A 25,880-nucleotide genomic window follows, 5' to 3' on the forward strand; every position below is an offset into this window, starting at 1 on the left:
ACAAAATATGAAGGAATGCTTTTGAAGGAGCGTGTTACACTATGAAGGAATGCTTTTCCTTCATCCTTCCCCATGATTTGTCCCCTTTGGTCAGCCTCTGCTTGAATTTTATCAAGATAATATCCTATACAGACTTTATTCATTTTCTATATTATACCTTATAGTACTTATCATTACCCAATATATGTTTTGTTTAGTGGTCTGAGTTTTTATCAACTTGTATCTATAGATCTTTATCAAGGGGAATTTTTTTTCTTTTACAGTGTCTCCCTCGTCACCCAGGCTGGAGTGCAGTGACACGATCACGGCTCACTGCAGCCTGGAATACCTGGGCTTGAGTGATCCTCCTGCCTCGGCCTCCTGAGTAGCTGGGACTATAGGAGCATGCCATCATGCCCGGCTAATTTTTGTGTTTTAGTGGAGATGGGGTTTCACCATATTGCCCAGGCTTATCTTGAACACCTGGGCTCAAGTGACCTGCCCACCTCGGCCTTCCAAAGTGTCGGGATTATAGGTGTGAGCCAGCGCACCTGGCCAGTAAGGGGATGTTTACTGGTACCTACTCTGCTGTGGAATGAAGGGAAAAGAGAGACACCATAAAGCCTTATTAAGGAGGTGACAGTATGGGAGGAACAGTAAGACCTAAATCCCTTCATAAAACAAGGTATCAAGGGTAAAAGGAGAACAGAGGAAAGAGCTGGTATTGACAGTGCTCTTGCCTCTGCCCTATTGTTTCACTGATTATCCTGGTCTGTGCAGTGGCGTGATCTTGGCTCACTGCAACCTCTGCCTCCCGGGTTCAAGCAATTCTGCCTCAGCCTCCCGAGTAGCTGGGATTACAGGTGCCGTCCATCACACCCAGCTAATTTTTTTGTATTTTTAGTAGAGACGGGGTTTTGCCATGTTGGCCAGGCTGGTCTTGAACTCCTGACCTTAGGTGATCTGCTCGCCTCGGCCTCCCAAAGTGCTGGAATTACAGGCGTGAGCCACCGCGCCCAGCCCAACTTGCTGCTTTTTTGACTTCAGCCTGCAGGCTTGCAAAAACCAGCAAATAAACCAAGCAGCCCTTCCTGTGCCTTCCTCCTGCCTTTCATAGCTAAATTTCCTGGTCGCCCACTGCAAATCTGGCTTCCGCCTCCACCACTGATGAAACTGTACTCTTAAAGGTTACCAAAAGCTTGCTAATTAACAAATGTAGATACTTTTTTCCAATTTAATTTTATCCACATAATAATTGACAGAGCCAATAAATTTTTTCTCTTGCAGAGGGTTCTGCCATCATACTTCTCCCTATCTGACCCCCTTCTAGCCTCATTCTGGCCCCTCCTAGATGTTCCACATTTGTCTCTCTCTCCTTTATAAATTATTCCTGGGTTATCTAAGCCAGAGGTTCTTAAAGTATGATCTCCCAGCTGGCAGCATCAGCATCATCTGATATCTTGTTAAAAATGCAGACCTGGCCGCGGCGCGGTGGCTCACGCCTGTAATCCCAGCACTTTGGGAGGCTGAGGTCGGCGGATCACGAGGTCAGGAGATCGAGACCATCCTGGCTAACACGGTGAAACCCCGTCTCTACTAAAAAATACAAAAAATTAGCCGGGCGTGGTGGCAGGCACCTGTAGTCCCAGCTACTCGGGAGGCTGAGGCAGGAGAATGACGTGAACCCGGGAGGCGGAGCTTGCAGCGAGCCAAGATCGCCCCACTGCACTCCAGCCTAGGCGACAGAGCGAGACTCCGTCTCAAAAAAAAAAAAAAAAAAAAAATGCAGACTTGCCCAAGACCCTCTAAATCTGAAATACTGGGGATGGGGCCCAGCACTCTGTATTTAACAAGCTCTCTGAGTGAATAAGATGCATGCTCAAGTTTGAGAACCACTGGTCTACATCTTTAGCCTTCTCTGATACTTGAGGCTCAGTTGCAGAGCTCACATTCTCTGAAGCCCCAGATCTGTAGTTCCGTCTTCCTCTTGGGCAGCTCCATCTGGATGTCCTGCAGATTAGGTTTTATAAGTGGGGAGATAATTAAATTGGAACCTCTGAGCTTTGAGTAATGTGTGTGTGTGCTGATAAGATTACATGTCTGCCTGAAATGCAGGTCCTGAGCAACCACCACAGATTGTGAATTTATAAATTAACCTCTTACTGTCCAATTTCCCTTCTTACACTTGTCAGTGAAAATGAAGAAAAATACCCTAACTATAAATTTTTTCACCCTATTTTTAAGTAATAGCCATGATTGTAAGTGAGGCTGTGTGGTTCCTTGAACTTTGAACTCAAGTCTGTTCTGATCTAGCCAGGTATTTTCTAAGGCCTTCTATTTTTGTTCAGTTGAAACCAGTCTCAAAGGGTTAGATAAAATATATCACACTCTTTTTTGAAGTTTTCTTCTGAATGTTGTGGCAGAAACACACACTCAGGTTCTTATCTCTTCCATATTCCCACTCCTGTAGTAGCATTTTCTCTGTACTAGGATGGAAAATTTGCTAAAATATAAAGAATTACTAAAATATGAACAAGGTAGGTTTATCTTACTCTTTTTTTGTGCACAAGACAAAGGATTTAAAACTGGGTTGGATTTATTTGGAATGAGTGTTTATAGCATGTTTCTTCACCCCAGCTCCACTTAGAAAAAAATTGATAGCAAAAATCCTTCTCCACAGAATCTGTTCGGCCAGTTGCTAGGTTATGAATAATAACAGTGAGGCAGCAGCTGTAGCTGCTGTTGCTGAGGTGGAAAATGTGCACAGAGGAGTGAATAAGCAGCCGAGGCTCTGCACTGTGATTCTTTTCAAACAGCCGTGTGTGGCGAGGAGCTGCTGACAGGCCACCACACAAAGCCACTAATGGAAGAGGCACACAAATGCTGTCGTACACACTTCTCCAGCAAGACTCGGATTTATGGAAATCATTTGGGTTGGAAAATAAATGGGGTACTCTTTACTGTCTCTGTAAAATGAGATGATGGCTTAGCTCAAGTGAAGATGATTGGATTTTTTTGGTTCCACCTAAGAAGGAAGAGAGGTTCAGATTAAATTAGTTGCTCATGGGAGATGAGTAAGTAAACAGTTTTAAGATCTTTAAGGTCACAGACCATATCATTTTGTTTTGTTTTTGTTTTCTGAGACAGGGTCAGCCAGGCTGGAGTGCAGTGGCACAATCACAGTTCACTGCAGCCTTGAACTCCTGGGTTCAAGGGATCCTCTCACCTCGGCCTCCCAAAATGCTGGGATTACAGGCATGAGTCACCGCACCAGGCCCATATCCTATTATTTGTAAGCTCCTAGTACTCATACTGTTGTATGTACAGTCTGCTCTTTGTGTCTGTATCTGTGAGTTCTGCATCCGTGAATTCAACCAAGCTGGGATGGAAAATATTGGGACAAAAAATTGCATCTGTTCTGAACATGTACAAACGTTTTGCTTGTCATTCCCTAAGCAATACAGCATAACTATTTACATAGCATTTACATTGTATTCAGTATTATAAGTAATCTAGAGATGATTTAAAGTAGGAAGGAAGGGCCAGGCGCAGTGGCTTATGCCCATAGTCCCAGCACTTTGGGAGGCCAAGGTGGGTGGATCATTTGAGGTCAGGAGTTCGAGAGCAGCCTGGCCAACACGGTGAGACCCAGTCTCTACTAAAAATACAAAAATTAGCCGGGTATGGTGGCGCACGCCTATAATCCCAGCTACCCGGGAGGCTGGGGCTTGAGAATTGCTTGAACCCGGGAGGTGGAGGTTGCAGTGAGCCGAGATCACACCACTGCAGTCCAGTCTGAGCAACAGAGTGAGACTCCATCTCAAAAAATAAGGAATAAAGTAGGAAGGATGTGCATAGGTTATATGAAAATACAATACTCTTTTTATATCAGAGACTTAAGCATCCCTGGATTTTGGTATCCTCAGTGTGTCCTGGAACTAAAGCCCTACAGATAACCCGAGAAACAACTGTAGAAGGAGCTTTCCTCCTCAAGAAATGATTGATGGCTTTCCATAGCCTCTGGATAAACTTTTTAGCCTGCCATTCACAGTCTGGCTCCCAGCCTTTTGGGTCACTTACCACATCAACAGTTCTCACTGTTGAGACTACTCAGAGTTCCTCACACTTGCCATGTACCTCCATGATTTTGCGCATGCTGTTCCCTCAATTTGACAGGCCTTCGCCCTCCCCCGGTTTCCACCAATCACACCTGTCTCACTTGCAGCCCAGCTCATGCTGAAGCTTTCCCTGATACTTGGGTCAGACCTAACTCTCCCTGTGGCAGCTCTGTTGGAGTTTGCATCCTGACCTGCTCTGGCCTTCCATTACCAACACAGTGTTCTACAACCTGCTTTCTTTACTTTGTATTTATTTTTTGAATTTTGAATTTTTTGAGGCAGGGTCTTGTTCTGTTGCCCAGGCTGGAGTGCATAGTATGATCACAGCTCACTGCATCCGTGATCTGGGCTCAAGCAATTTTCCCACCACATCTTCTTGAGTACCTGGGACAACAGGCATGCACCACCATGCCTGGCTAATTTTTCTTTCCCCTCTGCTCCCCTCCCATCCCCTCCCATCCCCTCCCTTCCCCTTTCCTTCCTTCCACCCTTCTTTCCTTCCTTCCTCCCCTCCCCTCCCTCCCTCCTTCTTTTCTTTTTTTTCCTTCTTTTTTCTTTTTTTGTAGAGACAGGGTCAAAAACTGGCTTCAAGCAATCCTCCTGCCTTGGCCTCCCAAAGTGCTGGATTACAGGTGGGAGCCACTGTGCCCGGCTCTGCACCCTGCCCTCCATACCCGTGGAATGTGCCAAGATTCAAACTCAGAGGGCTTGAGGCCTGCACCACTACTATATGGCTCTATGACTGGATAAGTTACTCAATTTGTCTAAACCACAATTTAGAGGATATTCTTTACCTGTTTCACAGGATTAATTAAAAATTAAGATAATATTTGAGAATTTTCTTGGTAAACTCAATAGTAATTTATAAATGATAGTGAATTTGATAAATTTCTTCACTACAAGGATGTCTGTGAAGGCAGGCAGGAGTGTGTTATACTTTGCTGTCTTAGTAAATGTTCGCTGCTCTTTGTGTTCTGCGCAAGCACTTATCACAGAGCCTCACAGAGTCAATTTTCAGTAATTTTGCCTGCTGAGTTGAAGTAAAGTAGGGAGCTGGTAGAGGGCAGAGCCATGAATCCTGTTTAGGGAGAACACCTCAAAGGCAGGGGCTCTGAGGCTCCAGTAAACTCAATAGTCAAGGACTTAGGATATACAGGAAAGGGAGTTGATGTTGGGTTATGGCTGGGGTGGGGGAGTTGTTTGTGAACACGAAGAGGACCCTTGGCAAAATTTTGCCTGATGACTAGAATTCAAGCTTTTATTTGACTGGGAAAGAGTTAATAACTTCCCAAGTCTGCTATTATTTGCATATTACCAAACTCTGGCCTTTATACTCATTCTAAAAACCCACAGATTTGTATATTTGTATCCATGCCTACGCATTTCTATTATCTTTTTAAAACCACTTCAGCATGCCTGTTATATTGGTTGTACCACAGTTTTACATAACTCTGGACACAAATTTAAAATGAAATAGCAGAACACAAGCAGCAACGATTTAGGCAAGGCTATTTATAATTCTACAGTTCAGTCACTTACTGTCTTCACTAGAAGGTTATGGATTATTTTGTATATTTATAAATGCAAAGAGCTTTTCCAAGGAGAATGAAATAACATGTTGAGCTCTTCTGAGCAAAGGTGCAATGTAAATGCAAAGTGGAACATAATTATCACTGGGCAGAGAAGAGTCTTAGGAATCTTCCTTATTGGCTGACCTTAAGCTACAATGGTCTTATTCCAGACTGGGAATGTAATACAGAGAAGGAGGTGAGGAGAGACAGAGATACTCAGCATTCAACCAAGAAAGGACTCTTCTCCCTTGAAAGTGCTGGATTTTCACTCCAGGTAGGTGAATAGGGTTTATGGCAGATCTCCTTGGCAGTCATTCTCTCTGTGAGTTCTTGATTTTGGATGAGGGTGGTGGTATGTCCAGCTAGAGGGAGGAATCATGATTGTCTAAACTAGTCATGGCCATCCCAGTCTTCTTTGCTAGATACTTGAGTAATCTCTTTCCCAGTTTCTCTGTTCTGGCCAGTGAGATGTAAGAGAAAGTCTGCTGAGTTTTTGTGAGAACTGCTTTATTTCATAATTAAAGAGAACAACTAAGAGAGTACTTCCTTCCCTTCCTGTTTGGGTAAGGACTTGATACTGCAGGAGCCACCTTGCATCCATAAAGGAGAAGTCAAAGGAATCTGACAGACAACAGCCCAGACCCCCATCACGGAGCTGCACGTGACCCTGAAACTTAACAGTTTCCAGTTGTTCCCTAGACAGTCAGTGTCTTTATGGTGCCTTTTCCCCCATCAGGGAGGAAGGTGCCTTGCTTCAAGTCTTTCCAATTAAACTGCAGTTTAACAGAGAAAATTGCCTTATGAACAGTCAAAAGTCAGTACAACTTAAATATGGCAGTTTATCTCAGGACATCTCCCAGCACACGTCCTCCTAAGAGCAAGTTGCTCTCAAAACCAAGGCAATGGGAAAATGGTCAGAAACATGACTTCTGTATTTTCCAGTTCATACACTGAAGACACCATTCATTCATTCATTTGGAAAGTCAGCCAGTGAACAAACATTTATTAAGGACCTTGCCAGTCCCAGGTGCCACTATGTGCTGGGTACTAGAGTCACAAGCTAGAGTCCCTGTCGTCCTGGAGACAGACATGAAACAAATATTCCACCAGAAAGTAATGATAGTTGAGATCAGTGCCCTGAGAGTGAGTAACTGCAAGATAGGGGTGGGGACAGTGGCAGTGATCAGAGACAGCTTCTCCAAGGGAGGAACATGTAAACTGAAGTCACCATCTAGTCTAGATTAGTTTACTTCAGGATTATTCAGAATTCTGCAGATGAGAAATGAGGAGAACAGTAGGGATACAGAGAGGGAGACACCAAGAAATATAGGAGGAGAAATGATGGAACTTGGCGATTAATCAGTGTGGAAGTGAGAGTGGGTAGAGTCAAGGATGTCTCCCAGGCTTGGGCCACTGGGTGGATGGAGACACATTCATTAGCATGGTCAATTACAAAAATGGACCCCATTCTCCATCACTGTCTGCTTCCTTGCCCTTTCACACGTGACTTTTCTGCTGTTTCCACAAAGGGGCGGAGTGTATTTCCCTACTCCTTGAATGTGGGCTGGCCCCATGACTTGCTTTGGCCAACAGAATGCAGCAGAAGGGATGGGTTCCTCCTCAAGGCCTAGGTCTCAAGAGGCCTTGTCCATTTCCACCCACTCTCTTGGAACTCTGCTCAGCTACCATGAGGGCAGGCCCTGGCCAACGTGCTGAATGAGAAGAGACATGTAACTCAGTCACTACCCTCCCTCATCACAGCCAACAGCTGCCAGACATGCGTAAGGCTATCCAAGGGCAGCCAGCCCCCACCTCCAGAACCTGGAAGCTCCCTGCAGATGCATCAAAGGGCTCAACAACTGTGATTGTTGTTCTAAGCCATCTAGTTTGGTGTGGCTTGTCATGCAGCAAAAACTGGTACAACCAGGGTAGAGAAAGGTATGAATTAGGGTGGGGCTGTCTAATAGGCGATTAGGCAGGTGAGGCTGGAACACAGGAGGCCAGAAGCATGAAGGTCTTCTAACTGTTCAAGGTTAAAGTCCTGAGGCTTCTGCTGTGCTATTCCTGCTGGGCTCCAGAAATCCAAGAACCAGTCTATAACTCTGTGTCCTGTTCCTCACACTGCCCCCCACCCCACCCTAGACCCCATCATGTACCTAGAAGTAAATATTTGGATAATGAAGCAAATGCATGACTCAAGCACATAGGATAGTATTAATGATGGACACTTAGTGCAGAGCCAGGGCCCCCAGCCAGTGGAGTGCTCATGAGTGTTCAGGAATGAGCCAGTGCAACCCCTGCCTGCAGAGGAGAGGCTGGGTATGGATGCTGAGCTGCTAACCATCACTGCCCCTAAGGGGACTTCATCTATCCCTAGCAAGGTCACAGTGACTGCAGTTGCCTCCACTGATACTAATTCAGAGCTCTTGCCCCCTCCCTCCCTTTTCCCATATTAATGTCACCCCTTAGCACCTTTTCTTTTCTTTTTTTGAGACGGAGTTTCGCTCTTGTGGTCTAGGCTGGAGTGCAGTGGTGCCATCTCGGCTCACTGCAACCTCCGCCTCCCGGGTTCAAGCGATTCTGCTGCCTCAGCCTCCCGAGTAGTTGGGATTACAGGCGCCCACCACCACGCCCCGCTAATTTTTGTATTTTTAGTAGAGACAGCGTTTTGCCATGTTGGCCAGGCTGGTCTTGAACTCCTGACCTCAGATGATCTTGCCCACCTTGGCCTCCCAAAGTGCTGGGATTACAGGCGTGAGCCACCGCGCCCAGCCCCTTAGCACCTTTTAAAAATAAAAAGGGCAGCGTTTTACAGGAATCTGTCCCATTGTTGCAGAAACATCCAACTGATGGCACTTTTTCTTCTTCTCTCGTCAACTCGTAACTCCTATCTCAAGTTCACCCACAGGTCTAGTGACTCCGGCTGGCTGCTGCGGGGCGAGGAGATCCGCAGAGTGCCTAACTAGAGGCCACTCGCGCGCTCTGGACGGTGGCCGTATCTCCAGGGTCTGGGCCCCGGAGCCGCAGTCCTGCAGCAGAGCGCCTGGAGCCGCGAGCAGCCAGCAGCCCGGCGAAGCGCACAGCCTCGGCGATAGCCAGCTCCGCGGCCTCTGCTCCCGCCCCTCCCCGCCGCTCCGGGAAGGGGCGGAGACGAGGAGGAGCTGGGACGGCCGCTGCGCTCCCGGGCGCACCAAGCCCTTTAAAAGCTGCGGGCCTTGACAGTTCTGCAGGCAGCCGCCGCGGTCCCGGACTTCTAGTCCGGCACTGCCAGCTGGCGAGCCGGCTCCGGGTGCGGCGAGGCCCAGCCCTCTCGGCTTGCGCCCCGGACCCTGGGACGCGCTCCATGCGGCCGCTCAGCATGTCCGGGCACTTTCTGCTCGCACCCATCCCCGAGTCCTCCTCGGACTACCTACTGCCCAAGGACATCAAACTGGCGGTGCTGGGCGCCGGCCGCGTGGGCAAGAGCGGTGAGTGCGGCGGGGACCCCCGGGCAGCTTCGCTCCCCGGCTCCGGCCGCGACCACTGGGGGCGCTGCGGAGAGAGGGAGCCTCGGCCGAAGCAGAGGGCGGGGGTGCAGGTAGAATCGGGCTACTTTCGCGCTCGGAGGGTCCCGGTCCGTCCCGGCCTGCTTCCCTGGCGTTTCCTGGTGCATCTACTCCTGGGCTCTCGGCGGGGTTGGCGCCTGTTCGGGGATGGGGTGCGGGAGAGGTGTCCCGCCAGTCGTACTCGCGGCCAAGCCCGCGGTACCACGGCTTTGCGGAGCCTCTAGAAGCGAGGAGTGCCCACGGTTCTGCGCCCTTCACTCCCCCCCGTTTGTCGGAGGTGCCTGAGTTTGACCGGCTTGTTCTACTCCTTCGGTTGATTTTCCCATTTCCTTTTCAGCAATGATCGTACGCTTCCTGACCAAGAGATTCATTGGAGACTATGAACCGAATACAGGTGAGAATACTTTCACGCTCCCTGCTTTTATGCTTGCATGTTTCTTTTTACGGATAGGAGTTTGAGAATTGAAAAGCAAACTCTGCTTCATTCTCCAGGCAAGCTGTATTCACGGCTGGTCTATGTCGAGGGGGACCAGCTCTCCCTGCAGATCCAGGATACTCCCGGGGGCGTCCAGGTAAGAACCGCCAGGGGCAAACAGCTCACCCCCACCCGTGAGACCACCCCGGTGGGCACAGCACGTAGGGCACCCATGCTGGGCGCAGGGGTCTGAGCAAGGCATCTAAGCCGACCTGTGCGTTTAGAGGTAGGAATGGGCTGTCCACAGGTGGGGCCAGTGGTTGGGGTGTTAGAAACTCTCTAAGGGGGAGGCATGGTTAGAAGCAGCCTCCTCTCGTTAAGCACCTGACTTAACTTCACTTTGCAACCCTGGTGGGCCATCACTACTTAAGCAGGTCTCACCATTTCTTCCAGAGGTAGCCATGGAATCATTAACAAAGAAAAAGACGTTTAAAACAAAACAAAACAAAACAAAAAAACAGGTAGGATTCTGGTGGGAGAGAGTCTTCTCCCCTGGCAAGCTCTGCTGTTTTGAGACGGAGTTTCTGTTGCCCAGGTTGGAGTGCAGTGGCTGGATCTCAGCTCACTGCAACTTCCGCCTCCTAGGTTCCAGCGATTCTCCTGCTTCAGCCTCCCGAGTAGCTGGGACTACAGGCACCCGCCACAACTCCCAGCTATTTATTTACTAGTAGAGATGGGGTTTCACTATGTTGGCCAGGCTGGTCTCGAACTCCTAACCTCAAGTGATCCGCCCACCTCAGCCTCCCAAAGTGGTGGGATTATAGGCATGAGCCACAGCGCCCGGCCCAAGCACTGCTGAGCTGCTGCTGTTAATGGCTGTTCCCTCAAGTCAGTAATTGCAATCAGATAACCCCTTGGCAGAGGGTCTAGAATGTAACTTGTTTATTAACCAGTTACTAATTGCTACTCCGTTCTCCAGAGGAAAGGTCTTGTGGAAGAACCCTAAGAAAGGAATTTCTTTCTGTAACATTCTTAAGAAGTGCATGTTAAAAATATTTTTATGGGTTTGGGAATAGATATTTATCTTGGCTTATTATCAAAGTTTTGTTTATTATGAGTTAGTGTTTCCTAAAACTTGAGCCATTCTGGTTTGAGGTCATTCTTCAGTCAGCCATGGTTCACCAGAGACTGCCTGACAAGCAAGAGGTTTAAAAATAATGCAGGGATAACAGCTAATAAAGTAACTCAGGCAGGGAGTTTGCCTGGGAATCTGTTCTTTCCATATCAAAAGCCTGCTTCTGCAGAAGCTGGGTGGAAACTGAAAACTGTTTAGAGATTTCTTTTTCAAGTGCTTCTTCAAGGGTTGCCTTGATGTTGTTTTGAGTTTATCTCCCACTGAGGGTTTCCTTGACTGGATCTCATTTTGATGTTTTCTCAGATCCAAGACAGCCTCCCCCAGGTCGTTGATTCCCTGTCCAAATGCGTGCAGTGGGCCGAGGGTTTTCTGCTGGTCTATTCCATCACAGACTACGACAGCTACTTGTCCATCCGACCCCTTTATCAGCACATCCGGAAGGTCCACCCTGACTCTAAAGCCCCTGTCATCATCGTGGGCAACAAGGGGGACCTTTTGCATGCCCGGCAGGTGCAGACGCAGGATGGTATTCAGCTAGCCAATGAGCTGGGCAGCCTGTTCCTTGAAATTTCCACTAGTGAAAACTACGAAGATGTCTGTGATGTGTTTCAGCATCTCTGCAAAGAAGTGAGCAAGATGCACGGCCTCAGTGGGGAAAGAAGAAGAGCCTCCATCATCCCTCGGCCCCGCTCTCCCAACATGCAGGACCTGAAGAGACGCTTCAAGCAGGCTCTGTCTCCCAAAGTCAAAGCCCCCTCTGCACTGGGGTGAACTATCTCAGACAGATGCCTCTCCTTTTTCATATGCATTTGTGCAGCTAAAAGACTGGGCTTCTCCCTTTTTAATCACACATTCAGAGTTTATTTTTATAAAAAAAATTGATTTTCAAGTACATGTGTATTTCTGAAAATTCAAACAGTGATTGCCTAGAAGCTGGATAAAATTTTGTTTTGTTTTATTAAAAGAACTTTTTTTTTTTTTTTTTTTTTTAACTGTAACCACTGGCCACTTTTCCATTAAAGGCAAAATGGCAACATTGCTCATTGTTTTCTCAATGTCTTTTTATAGAAATTGTACTTGCACTAGTGCCCGGAGCTGCTCCATGGTTGCTCTCAGTCTGAACTCTGATTGGTGTCTCGCAGTGGGGAGGAGTTCATGTAGAGGGAGTCTGTTGTGGGAGAAAGGAAAGTATGTGGAGGAGGAGAGGGATTTGAATAACGGCAGGAGATCTTTAAATGGGACACTGCCACCAGTCATGAAATTGACACTGTGTGATTTTCAAGGGAAGGGGTACAGTGTGAGCTGATGCTAAAACGTTACAAGTCATGAGTAACATTTATTGGTGCAAATGCAAGTTTGTATTCTACCCATATTAGAAAACAACCCCTTTTCTAGTGTTCCTTATGTCAGTAAGTGGACCCTACCACCCAAAAGTTGCCTCAAAATTCTCCTTCCCTTCCAATAGGGCACCAGATATGTCCATCCTCACTCCTGTTTTTCTCTAAAGCCTCACTGTCCCTTAATCTAGACCTCTCTTTGACTGGCAGGCAAGAATCTAGGCAAGACTCATGTTTCTTGCCTTCTAGAATGACATCTTCTAATTGTCTCTTCACATAAGAACAACCCTACTAAAACTAACCCTAATCATTTTATTTCTATAAAAAAATCAGCTGGTTTCCCCTTAGCTACTGGTTAAGATAGACATGAGACATGGCATCAAGATTCTTTACCACCTCTCCAGGCTTATCAACCCCTCCTTCCAGCACACACACCCCAGCAGTCAGTCCATTCCAACAGATTGTCTTTCTCAGCCTGCTCCAGGCTCTTTCATGTCTTCCTGCCTTGGCACAAACTATCCCTTTGCCTTAAATACTTTTTCCGATTCTACACATAATGGCTTGCTAACTCATCTTTAAAAACTCAAGTCACATGCTACGTTCAGCTCTGAAATGCCTTCTCTGGTCTTCCTCTATTCCTGGAGCATTTGTGTTATAACCCAACCCTGTCATGTAGCTATTTGTTACTCCATTAGAAGGAGTCCCCCTCAAGGGCAGTAGCTGCATTTTATGATCCTGTCTTCCAATCTTCTAGTTCAGTGCTTGCTTGTAGAGTGGTAAGTTTTAAGTAAACATATAATGAATAAATGAATGAATGCACCATTTATGGTGCCAAGGGTCAATGATGGGAGATTACCATGAAACAAATTGTTACTTCTGCAGGGCAAGGACAGGTGTTCTGAGTAATTAAAGATTATTAGCTGTGATGGAAAGGGACTGACATATGCAGCTTCTGGCAATCACAGACCATTACCCTTCCAAAAGGACAGCTCTGTCCAGACCTGTGATGTCAGCACCACTTTTCCCTGTAGTTGAAGGGAGTCTACCTATACAAAATGACATGAAGGGTTAAGAAAATTAGATAATACATGTCTAAAAGAGTGTCCAAATAAAATATTAATTTGGATTCCATCTTTTAAAAAATGCCTCACATTCTCCTTGTTTGCGTGCTCTCAAAACAAAAGCTCTGTCATCTGTTCTGCTTCCTGCCGTGCATCTTAACATCGTAGGTGTAGACCCAAGAACAACTGATTCTCCTAGTCCCTGCCATGCCTACAACATGTCCAGACTGCCACCTGTCACCAGGGGCTTCTCTGCCTTCAAGGAACTGAGATCAAACATCCCATGGGAAAAAGTTAAATCATAATCTAAAAGCTAAAGAATAAGACAAGAGATGTCCCCAGGCCACCTATGATCAAGTTTCAAATAAGTGAATGTTAAGAACAAAGTCATCTTGAGCTCTTCAGGGGAGCAGGCTGTGGATCAGAAGGGTCAAAAGATGAGTCCCAAGGCCATTTCAAAGGGACTCACAGCCTTGTGGGCTCAGGCAGGCTGATGGGCCAAGCAGAAAGCACCCTACCCTGTCTTCTTTCTCTCCCAGCATCATAAATAATTGGCCTCCAGGGCTTCACGGCCAGCTTTATTCTCTGGTCCCTGAAACTGGCCCAGCACAGGAGCTGGCTTGCTGGTCATGGAGAAACGTCGTTGCCTGTGGCCACTCTTTCCCAGGCCTCCTGCTGATCTGCAGTGGGGTCTCCTGGGGATCATGGTGCTTAGGGAGCATCTGGAAGGCTCCTGGGATGGTAGCCCCGGAGATGGAAGGAGGTGAGCATGGAGTTATTGGAAGGCGGTTAGATGGGGAAGTTGTGTAGGGAAGAGAGCTGAGGATATGGGCTTGGCTGAGTGGTAAGGAAGCCCTAACAGGGGAAGCTGAGCTCTAAGCCAACATCCCCTTCCCTCACCAATGGGGAGGGCATAGTTGAGAGAGCCATGGGTGTCATTATTTTGCAGGCGGGGGCAGAAGTCCTGAAACACTGGACAGAACATTGGGTAGAACATTAAAAAAAACTTGGGTGGATGTGGAGAGAACAGTATCTGTGCATTTTATCCAATAGTTTTGCCTTACCTCTGAGGTGTCATGGCTGGTGCAAGAATTTACCTCTATCCTCATGAAAGAGGTGGGACTGCGGCTTCCCCCACCCACTTCACCTCCCTCCTCCATCCCTGCCTCTGTGGGAAGCACCCCTGCCTCAGTGGGAAAATCTGTCTCTGAAACCCCCAGGCCTCCACTGCTGGCATTCGTTCTCCTTCTGGTCAAGGCTCAGTCACTGATTCTGCTTTAAAACTCTGCAGAATGATTTAATTAATGTTGCAATCAGTGTCGTTCTGGAGAAATGGATGCAATCCAAAATGGCTAAATTGAACATCCTGCAAACATTCCGTACTTCACACGCAACTCATGAGAAGCAAACTCGAATAATGGAAAAATAAGTCAATTATAATAGAAGAAAATAAATTTGTTTTGCTTGTGTTTAGGCGAAGGGCACAACGGAAGTTCTAAAGTTTATTAATATCTGTTTAGAGAAATGGATTAAAATAAATACTGAGGAAGGCAGTGGTAAACAATAGAGCAAATAAAAAAGACAAGATGACTGTTTAGTCATAAATTGGGGCTCGAATTGCTTTTTTGCTCCTTGTATATATATGTTGCGATTTCAGCTTCTCATTATGCAAAGTTACCAATTCAAATTTACAATGCAAATATATTTTGTGTGATTAATAAACTATTATTACCATTTACTCTCTCTCCAAAAGGTGGAATATTTTGAAAGACTTTATTAAAATTAGTTTCAAGCTATTGTGGCACTTAGGAAGAAAGATGTGATATGGAAAAAAAAAAAGATTATTTTCCAAACACCATTAATTGAGCTAGGGCCCTAGAAAAAAATTAATCTATTTAAGTGATGATTTGGTTGCAATGGCAAAGCAGTTTCAGCATAACAGAGTAAAAATGTGCCTATCTTAGATGAAATGTCTAGAAGCCTCCCATGTCTGGATCTTCTTGTGTACTTCTCCTCTAGCAGAAAATCAGCTCTGTTAGGATTTAAGTGAGTCCTCATTTATCTTCAGCTCCACAGCACCTGTTCAAGTGTCCAGTACACAGCAGGATCCTCAAAACTATTGGCTAAGCTGAACTATTAAAAATATTGGAGTCCCTAAAGTAATTTTTTTATTGTTCAAGAGAACAGATGTGTATTAGTCAGGGTTCTCTAGAGAGACAGAACTAATGAACAGATATATGTATGTAATGGGGAGTTTATTAAGTATTAATTCTCACAATCACAAGGTCCCACAATAGGCTGTCTGCAGGCTCAGGAGCAAGGAGAGCCAGTCTGAATTCCGAAACTGAAGAACTTGGAGTCTGATGTTCTAGGGCAGGAAGCATCCAGCACGGGAGAAAGGTGTAGGCTGGGAGGCTAGGCCAGTTTCTCTTTTCACGTTTTTCTGCCTGCTTATATTCTAACTGCGATGGCAGCTGATTAGATGGTGCCCACCCAGATTAAGGGTGGGTCTGCCTTTCCCAGCCCACTGACTCAAATGTTAATCTCCTTTGGCAACACCCTCTCAGGCACACCCAGGATCAATATTTTGTATCCTTCAATCCAATCAAGTTGACACTCAGTATTAACCATAACAAGGGGTATATATCTATATCCTGAGTTTTCTTCGTCAAACTGTCAGAGACAGCTCGTTTCCCAATTCCCAACCATCTCCCTGGCCTCTTTTTTTTTTTTTTTTTTTTTTTTTTTGAGACAAGGTCTCACTCTGTCACCCAGGCTGGGGTGCAGTAGTGCGATCTCGGCTCACTGCAACCTCTGCTACCCAGGCTCAGGCAATCCTTCCATATCAGTCTCCCAAGTAGCTGAGATTACAGGCACACACCACCACACCCAGCTAATTTTTGTATTTTGGGTAGAGACAGGGTTTCACCAACCATGTTGCCCAGGCTGGTCCCGAACTCCTGAGCTCAAGGGATCCACCCACCTCAGTCTCTCAAAGTGCTGGGATTACAGGCGTGAGCCACTGTACCTGGCCTCCTTTCCCCTTGTTTAACTCAGAGAACATTCTCCAGAGAAAGGCTACTTGAACAAAATAGATGCTTTCAGTTTTCCTTATATCTTTAGAAAAACCATGACAACAGTGATTTGCATTATTTTAAATCACATCTATTGAGAATCCACTTCATGCAAAAAGCTCTGTGCAACATGTTGTTGTGATCAAGACAGCCTTCCTTTCCCAGGAACTGAGTTCAGTGGGAGTTCTGGGTCATACCTCCGAAGGTGTGACTTTTTTCCGAGAGATGTAAATTTAAACTCTGACCCTACCTGAGGGTGTTGACAAAATCAATGGAGGATGCAGATCACAGAGCTGAGGGGGGATGAAAGCAAAAACCCCAAAGAGTGTGAAAGTATCCTTACTAAGAAAGGATGTTTCTTACTTTACAAATTGTAAAGCATCATTTCCTTAGAAGCATGTGTTCAGTTCAAGATTAATGAGTTCAAATTGTAAAATATTTACTGCCATTTCTTATTGGCATTCTTTGCTTATATTGGAAAAACATTATTAATTGCAGGGCTTACTTGTATAACCCAATTTTGCCGAGCAATACTAATGTGGATTTATAACTGGGAAAACAAGGATGCTTCAGAAGCTCCTACCAATGAATAGGCTATTACTAACAAGCTTTGTGGAGACAGAATAGCACACGTTCCAGAATGAGGTCTGTGTTCAAATCCCAACTTTGCCATTGGTGATATAAGCTTCCTTAACTTAAAATGGAAATAATACTACCCATCAGACAGAATTGTTTGTGGAATCTGACACATATAAGTTGCTCAGTACGTTGTAGTTGTTTATTTATTTATTTTTAAATATTTTAGGCCTGTAGTCCTGGCTACTTGGGAGAATAAGGTGGGAGGATCACTTGTGCACAGGAGTTCAAGGTCAGCCTGGGCAACATAGTGAGACCTCAGCTTTAAAAATAAATAAATAAAAGTAAACTACCTTGGTACATTATGAAGCTGCTTTTGCAAATGAGAGTTTCTTGGGCTTGCTTGTATACTCTAAAAGATACAGTAGTTGCTTTGAAGTACATGATTTTTTCCATTTCACTTCTGGGAAAAAGAAGGTTTGCAAGGGAATAGTTGTTTCTTCAATAATAACACCTAACAATTACTGATCTTTTATGTATGCTGGGTTAATTTTCTAAATAATCCATTGAAATAGAACTATTATCACTCCCATTGATATGAGACTGTTGGGAAGGGAAGAGTGTGGTCCCTTTAAATGATACAGAAGAGGGGAAGGGAAATGCTGGGTAGAGGAGGGCGTGGTCCCTGGCTAGGGCTCCACCCCCACAGACCTGGGTGAGGACAGGCATTTTTGCTTTTCTGTCAAAAGTTGCATTTCCCAAGACCACCCTGGCCTGCCACGCCCCCATCCTGTGCCTGTAAAAACCCTGACACCCCAGCAAGCAGACACACACATAGGTGGATATACAGAGGAGTGCATCAGTTGAGGAACACACAGGTGGCTGGATGTCCAGAGCAACACACGCATAGGCACCTGCTATCCAGCAGGCCAGCAGAACAACACTGAGTTTGGCTGAGGTAGTTGGAGGAGAGCACGGGCCAGCTTGACTCCAGGGGAATGCCATCTCCCTTCTGGCTCCCCCATTTGCTGGGAGCTACTTCCACTCAATAAAACCTTGCACTCATTCTCCAAGCCCACCTGTGATCCGATTCTTCCAGTACACCAAGGCAGGAAACCCCGGAATACAGAAAGCCCTCTGTCCTTGCGATAAGGCAGAGGTCTAATTGAGCTAACAGAAGCCGCCTATAGACAGCAAACTAAAAGAGCACCCTGTAACACACGCGCATTTGGTCTTTAGTTGTAAACATTCGCACCTAGACACTGCAGTGGGGTCAGAGCCCCACAGCCTGCCTGTCTGTATGCTCCCCTAGAGGTTTGAGCAGTGGGGCACTGAAGAAGTGAGCCACTCCCCCGTCACATGACCTGTGAGGGGAACAAGGGAAGTTTCCCTGTTTCAGCATATTTCATTTTTTCACATGTGCCCCAAAAAAGTGTCTCCCATATTTCAGATTAGGAAACTGAGGCCCAGAGAAATCAAGCGATGAATGGCCTAAAGTCATATGAGCCAAGAAACCAGGATATCTGGCTCCAGGAAGGGAAGATAATCTCCTGCAGCTCAGGCTGTTTCCTCTGCCCAGGTCTTTGTGCCTGCTGACATATTTGTGGGGAACTTGTAAAAAATGCAGCTTCAGGGTCTAGCCCCAGGGGTTCTGTTGCTATGTTTTTGAGCTATGGTCAGTGGGGAACTTGCAATTCAGCAAACTTCCTGGTTGGCATTGATACCTGATGTCCAGCTTTGAAGCTTGTGAGCAAGACCCTGGTCTGGACTTGTTCCAGGCTTCTTGTTTATCCAAGGGGCAGTCAGACTTGGACAGCAAAAGCCTTGATGGGAAGAAGACAGGAATTGCTGGGTGTCCCGCCATGAGGCTGGGTGCTGGGTGAGTTGATCCAGCCAAGCTGCGTCCAGGCTGCCTCAATACCACTTGGCAGAGCTGAGTCCTTCTCCACGGCCAGGTGACCTTGAGTCACCCCTTTGAAAGCCATTCTAGGATGGGCATAGTGGGCTGGAGATGGGGGTAGAGGGCATTATCTACATCAACGGGCCCCAGGGACACCCTCCCACTGGCCACATTCTCTCTTCTCTGACCACAGCCCTGAGAGGCAGCCTCTACGGCAGCCCTTGGTGGATTATGTGCTTTCTTTTGTCTAGGAGGCAGCAGGTTAGCATCTTGTGAAGAGGAGGAGGTGACCGAATGTCATCCCAGTGTCCCAGGGCTGTGGGAGTGAATGGTTACTATGCCAGAGCAGAAATTTGCAATGCACCTTTGAGAGCTCAAAGCATTCCCCACTCCCACTCCCGCCCCCACCATTGATCTTATCCAGCACCGTCTCCAGGAATTGCATGCTGCGTGTGTGGACATGCACCTGTCTGTGTGCTGGGAGAGGCAAGAGAGAGGTAACAGTTTCAGAGTTTAAAAGGAAAGGCCAGTGAATTTCCCCACACTTGGGGAAAATATGAGGATTCTGCCACAATGTTTGAGGGGCTGTGGCTGGGGCCCTGAATGCTGGCCACATTGTAGCATCATAATAAAATTAACAACAACAATTAGCTGCCATAGTTACTAAGTATGCACTATTGTTCCATGTGTCACAGTGTGTTAGCCTTCTCCAGAGAAACAAACAACAGGAGATATCTATATCTGTATCTACATCTAATCTATATCCATATATATCTGTCTATGTCTATATCTATAGCTATGCCTATATTGATGTCAATATTGGTAATAGGTATAGGTAAAGACATAGATATAGAAAGAAATTTATCATAATAAATTGACTCATGCAATTATGGAGGCTGACAAGTTCCAAGATCTGCATTCAGCAAGCTGGAGAACCAGAGCTGATGGTATAGTTCAAGTCCAAAGGCCATCTGCTGGCAGAATTCCCTCTTGCTTAGGGGAGGTTAACTTTTTATTCTATTTAGGCCTTCAAATGATTGGAAGAAGCCTACACACATGAGAGAGGGCCATCTGCTTTACTCAGCCTGCTGAATTGAGATGTTAATGTCACCCAAAAACACCCTCACAGACACACCTAGAATAATGTTTGATGAAATATCTGGGCACTCCGTGGCTCAGTCAAGTTGACACATAAAATGAATAATCATATACAGTATGAGTTTTAGTTGCATTATCTCATTGAATTCCCCCAACAATTCTATTAAGTAGTTTACTATAATCACCATTTCACAGAGGAGGAAAATGAGGCTCAAAGAGGCTAATTCACTTTCTCATGGTTTCTCATCTAGTAAATGGCACAGCTGAGATTTGAATCTGAGTCTTCCTGACTTGAAAGCCACTATACTGTGTGGCTTCCGAGCCAACTGTCTTACTGTATGCATCTTCATGGGTCATCTGGAAGCTGCTACCACTCTCCTAATCAACCATTTGGACCTTGAATATTGTACGGTATCTGTCAAGGCTGTCACTTGCAAGCAATAGAAAGGACTGGCTGATTTAGTGAAAAGGGGTTATATTAAAAGGCTGTTGAGTAACTCACAGAGTCACTGACTGAGATAGCTGGAGGACCACAGTGGAGGCTGTGCAGATCTAAGGGAGGCTGAGCAGCTCTAAGGGAGGCTGAGATCCTAAATATCTGGCATTTTTAGCATCTTTGTGGTAGAGGGGCCCTGCTGGTCCACCCAGGCTCATAAGGCAAAGGGGGTCTGGAGACTGAGAGTAGCCAGAAAAAACAGCAAAGGCCACCACACACGTTTAGTGGTGACTGATGACGGGAGGTGGCACCTACTTTCAAAATGTAAACATGACAACTGCAGAGACCAGCTCCAAGGTGTGTGCTGGGGGCTTCTACTGGGGAAACTGAGATTCTTAACTGGGGTGTTAACAACCAAAGTCTGTTAATGCAGAGAGTTATTATGGTGGATTGAGTTGTGTTATCCCAAAATAGATATGCACAGCCCCCAAGACCTGGGAATACGGCCATATTTGGAGTTAGGGTCTTTACAGAGATAGTTAAGTTACAACAAGTTCATCAGGGTGGGTCCTAATCCAATGTGGCTGGTGTCCTTATAAAAAAGGAACATTTGGACATAGAGACAGAGGGAAGGCTACGTGAGGAGACTGGGGGAGAATGCCACATGAAGATGAAGGCAGAGATGAAGGGGTGATGTGCCCACAAGCCAAGGAAGCCACAGAAGGCAGGAGTGAGGCCGGGATCAGATCCTTTCCTAGCTCCTCCAGAAGGCGCACAGCCCTACCAATCCTTGATTCCGGACTTCAGCCTCTGGAACCAGGAGACAAATGTCTGTTGTTTAAGCACCCCCGTTTGTGGTACTTGATTACTGCAACCCTAGCAAACTGGTACAGGTAGTAAATGTCAGAGCCCACATTCAAGCCTGAATCTCTCTGAATCTAAAGCCAGTGCTCTTTCAGAATCCAAATCCATGCCTCACTGCCAGGCTCAGGCAGCCCAGAGCAGAAGGAAATAGGACTCTGTACTGGATTCCTGAATTCTGGACTAGAGTGTGCTTTAGCTGATATGAAATCCAAATGGCTCCCATAAGAGACAAGTGTCTTTCTCCCACACGTGCAGGTAAGCTGGGCACTGATGCTCCGCTCTGGGGATTCTCGGGGACCCTGGCACCCCCTCTCTGTCTCTCTGCCTTTCCCAGGTGCCACCCTCACGATGACTCTCAGCCACGTCCACATTCCCGGTAGCAGAAAGGGAGCTGGAAAGGGCAGGGTGAGAATAGGCTCCCTTCCTGTTTTTTGGAAACAGAGTCTCGCTCTGTTGCCCAGGCTGGAGTGCAGTGGTGCAATCTTGGCTCACTGCAACTTCTGCCTCCCGGGTTCAAGAGATTCTCCTGCCTCAGCCTCCCGAGTAGCTGGGATTACAGGTGCCGCCACCACGCCCGGCTAATTTTTTGTATTTTTAGTAGAGACGGGGTTTCAACATGTTTGCCAGGCTGCTCTCGAACTCCTGACCTCAGGTGATCCACCCGTCTCAGCCTCCCAAAGTGCTGGGATTATAGGCGTGAGCCACCGTGCCCAGGCCAGACTCTCTCCCTTTAAGGCAAGGGCGCTGAACTTAACCATATCCCTTCATTCACTTCCACCATGTGACAGAGAAATGCACTCCTTAGCATGGCAGCTCTTGTCTGACCGAAAACTACAATTTATTTAAGGAGCTGAGAACATTGTAAGATAGAGTTTCTTGGGTTTTTGCAGGTTTGTATGGGATGAAAAAGAGAAGGGGTGATTTTCTTTCAAGTCTGGCTGGAAAAGGAAGTGGATGTTTGCTCCCCAATGGCACTGTCCTATGTCTTCTCAGTGGCTTCTCTGTTTCTGGGCCCAAGAAGCCTGGAGACTCCAGGGCGCCTGTCTTAGCATCTCCTGAGTCACCCACACAAATCACAGCAAGATCCCCAGCCTCAGCTGGGTGTGGTCAGACTGGAGAACACATCTGATGGTCAATGTCATCCTCATTTATGAATGTGGGGAGCTTGGGATGGAGGAAATGAGAGAAGTGGTAATTCATGGGCTCTGGTTCTCTATCTGGAGATGTAAAAGGAGTTGGGTGTAGTGGCCAAAGCTGGGCTTCCTTTCTGTGCCAGTTCCATGGGCTCTGGTACCCTCTAGGCTGGCCCTGAGATCAAAGCACCCCTGGGTGGGGTGGGAAAGGCATCTGAAAATCAAACTTGATTGGTGCTGCTGGAGCTGTTCAAACCTGTGAAAGGTAGACTAGATAGTGGATTATGCAAGTCCTTTTGGAACTTGGGTAAGTTATTTCGCCTACCTGGCCCTTACATTCTTCATTTATAAAATGAAAGGTTGAGGTTACATTAATGCTCCATAGAATCTAGCATGTAGTAGAATCACACTTGTTTAAAATGCACTCTCAGAGATCCTGACACAGGCTGGGTGCAGTGGCTCACGCCTGTAATCCCAGCACTTTGGGAGAACGAGGTGGGCAGATAACCTGAGGTCAGGAGTTCGAGACCAGCCTGGCCAACATAGGGAAACCGATCTCTACTAAAAATTCAAAAATTAGCAGAGCGTGGTGGCACATGCCTGTAATCCCAGCTACTCCGGAGGCTGAGGGTGTAGAATCGCTTGAACCCGGGAGGCAGAGGTTGCAGTGAGCCTAGATCGCACCATTGCACTCCAGCCTGGGTGATGAGAGCGAAACTCCATTTCAAAAAAAAAAAAATGAGAGAGAGATCCTGACACAGCAATTCCAGTTGGGGCCCAAGAATAATAATACCTAAAACCCACCAAGCACTTGACATGTGCCACACACTGTTCTGAAGAGTTTTATTTGTGGATTAACTCATTTTATCCTACAATAGTCCTGTGAGGTATGTATTCATCATCCCGACGTTATGCAAATTTAGGCACACGGCAGCTGATAGACTTTCCCCAGGTCACACAGTTAGGGAGCCGCAGAGCTGAGACCCAAGGCCTGTGACCTTGCCTGCCAATCCTGCATTCTTTGCTACTGCTTTTTTTTTTTTTTTTTTTTTGAGACAGAGTCTTGCTCTGTTGCCCAGGTTGGAGTGCAATGGTGCAATCTCAGCTCACTGCAACCTTTGTCTCCTGGATTCAAGTGATTCTCCTGCCTCAGCCTCCCGAGTAGCTGGGATTACAGGCACCTGCCACCACACCTGGCTAATTTTTGTATTTTTAGTAGAGATGGGGTTTCACCATGTTGGCCAGGCTGGTCTCGAACTCCTGACCTCAGGTGATCCACTCGCCTCGGCCTCCCAAAGTGCTGGGATTACAGGCGTGAGCCACCGCGCCTGGCCTTCTTTGCTACTGCTTTAACAAGACGCTGTCATAAATCACAAGCCAGCCTTTCTGCTGGATCTGTAAATAAACATTGCCCCGAAGGAGCTTGAACTTTAGTAAAGAAGCTAAGATTGATGCTCAAATCACAGAATACAAGGCTGACCCACATAGAAGCCCAAGAAAGGAAGAGCAATGTGCCCTGGGAGCAGAGTGGGTGGTCCACGAGGGGGCTCCAGTCTTTCTGACAGGAGGGGTTAAAGTGAGCATCTGAGGCACTGAATGTGGCCCCGAAATTGAGGAACATGTCAGAGGATGGCGAGGCAAGGAGCTTCCAACCAGAGACAGTGGCCTGTGCCCAGAGTACCAGGTGCTGATGTGACTGGGCATTCTCCAAGGTGCAGGTCCTTTGGTTTGGTGGGGACACATGTTAGAGAGACTCAGTGGGAGGGGAGGCAAGTCTGCGACCAGATTGTGAAGAGCATTGATGTCCTGCCAAGACAGGAAAGAGGCAGTGGAAGCCCCAGGGGCAGCCAATACAGCAGGATGTGTTAGAGAGAAGAGGAGTCTGTGGCCATCTCAAAAGTACCCTGAAGGCTGGGCACAGTGGCTCACGCCTGTAATCCCAGCACTTTGGGAGGCTGAGGTGGGTGGATCACTTGAGGTCAGGAATTCAAGACAAGCCTGGCCAACATGGCAAAAAACCTGTCTCTACTAAAAATACAAAAATTAGCCGGGCATGGTGGCAGATGCCTGTAATCACAGCTACTGGGGAGGCTGAGGCAGGAGTATCACTTGAACCCAGGAGGTGGAGGTTGCAGTGAGCTGAGATCACACCACCGCACTCCAGCCTGGGCGACAGAGTGAGAATCCATCTCAAAAATAAATAAATAAATAGCTGGGCACGGTGGCTCATGCCTGTAATCCCAGCACTTTGGGAAGCCAAGGCAGGTGGATCACGAGGTCAGGAGATCGAGGCCATCCTGGCTAACACGGTGAAACCCTGTCTCTACTAAATATACAAAAAATTAGCTGGGCAAGGTAGCGGGCTCCTGTAGTCCCAGCTACTCGGGAGGCTGAGGCAGAGGAATGGCGTGAACCCGGGAGGCAGAGGTTGCAGTGAGCTGAGATCGTGCCACTGCACTCCAGCCTGGGCGACAGAGCAAGACGCCGTCTCAAAAAATAAATAAATAAATAAATAAAATAATAAAATAAAATAAGTCTCCTGGACCACGGCCGTGGCAGAGAGAACAGATGGGATGAGGCAGATGCAGGAGTGACGGTTCAAAAGGAGACTCCACAGGAGAGAGGTGTCTATAACCTAGAGGTTGGAGCGAAGGAGACAGAGGTCTTGAAGGTGACCCAACCTTCTGAGTGCAGAACTGGATGGAAAGAAATATTCTGTTCCAGTGGAAGTTACCCCAGCAGAGGGGCTGGGTGGAGAAGGAAGTTGAATTGAAGAGATTCAAAGATGCCCTCAGCTCAGAAGATAAGTCAGGGCGAGAGGAATAGATTTGGGAGGTGGGAGGGGCACGATGACAACGGAGTCCTTTTGAAGGCCCTGGGGTGGAAGTAATCATGGAGTGTGTGATATTCCTCATGCTGAAGGGCAGGCTGGGTGATGCAAATAGCTTAGAATTTAATGTTAATGCTTTTTTTATCTTGGAAATGTTGCTTGGTAACATTGGTACCAAGCAAGATTAGTAAGATTTACCAAGATTAATAAATCTTGGTAAAATTGCTTAATTTCTTAATAATCATAATATGACTTGTTGTTGTTGTTGTTGTTTTGAGACAGGGTCTCGCTCCGTTGTCCAGGCTGGAGTGCAGTGGCACAGTCATGGCTTACTGCAGCCTCAACCTCCTGGACTCAAGTGATCCTCCCACCTCAGCCTCCCAAGTAGCTGGGTGGGACTACAGGCACCCACCACCATGCCCAGCTAATTTTAGTATTTTTTGTAGAAACAGGTTTTGCCATGTTGCTCAGGCTGGTATCAAACTCCTGGACTCAAGCCATCTGCCCACCTTGGCCTCCCAAAGTGCTGGGATTACAGGCGTGAGTCAGCGTCCCCAGCAATAATATAACTTTTAAAATGGAAAATCTAGTTTGTTAAGACTCTACTTTTCTCAATCCAAGGAATAGGTACACACACACACACACACACACACACACACACACACACGTAATATATGTGTATATATGTATATATCTCATATACACACACACACACAATATATGTGTATATATGTATATATCTCATATACACACACACGCGTGTGTATACCTCATATACACACACGCGCGTGTGTATACCTCATATACA

At 46.7% G+C, this 25,880-nt stretch overlaps 1 protein-coding gene across 1 annotated transcript; it reads left to right on the forward strand.

The window, feature by feature from the left end:
- The first annotated feature begins 1,751 nt into the window (after nt 1-1,751).
- Nucleotides 1,752-11,801, forward strand: RASL11A (RAS like family 11 member A). The gene is made up of 5 exons (XM_063714867.1): nt 1,752-3,271; nt 5,839-9,135; nt 9,551-9,607; nt 9,706-9,785; nt 11,067-11,801. Exons 2-5 carry the CDS (start codon nt 9,012-9,014, stop codon nt 11,532-11,534), a joined length of 729 nt encoding a protein of 242 aa, XP_063570937.1. The 5' UTR covers nt 1,752-3,271; nt 5,839-9,011; the 3' UTR covers nt 11,535-11,801.
- Nucleotides 11,802-25,880: the final 14,079 nt, after the last annotated feature.

Source organism: Pongo abelii, chromosome 14 (genome assembly GCF_028885655.2).
Source record: "Pongo abelii isolate AG06213 chromosome 14, NHGRI_mPonAbe1-v2.0_pri, whole genome shotgun sequence".
Taxonomy (NCBI): domain Eukaryota; kingdom Metazoa; phylum Chordata; class Mammalia; order Primates; family Hominidae; genus Pongo; species Pongo abelii.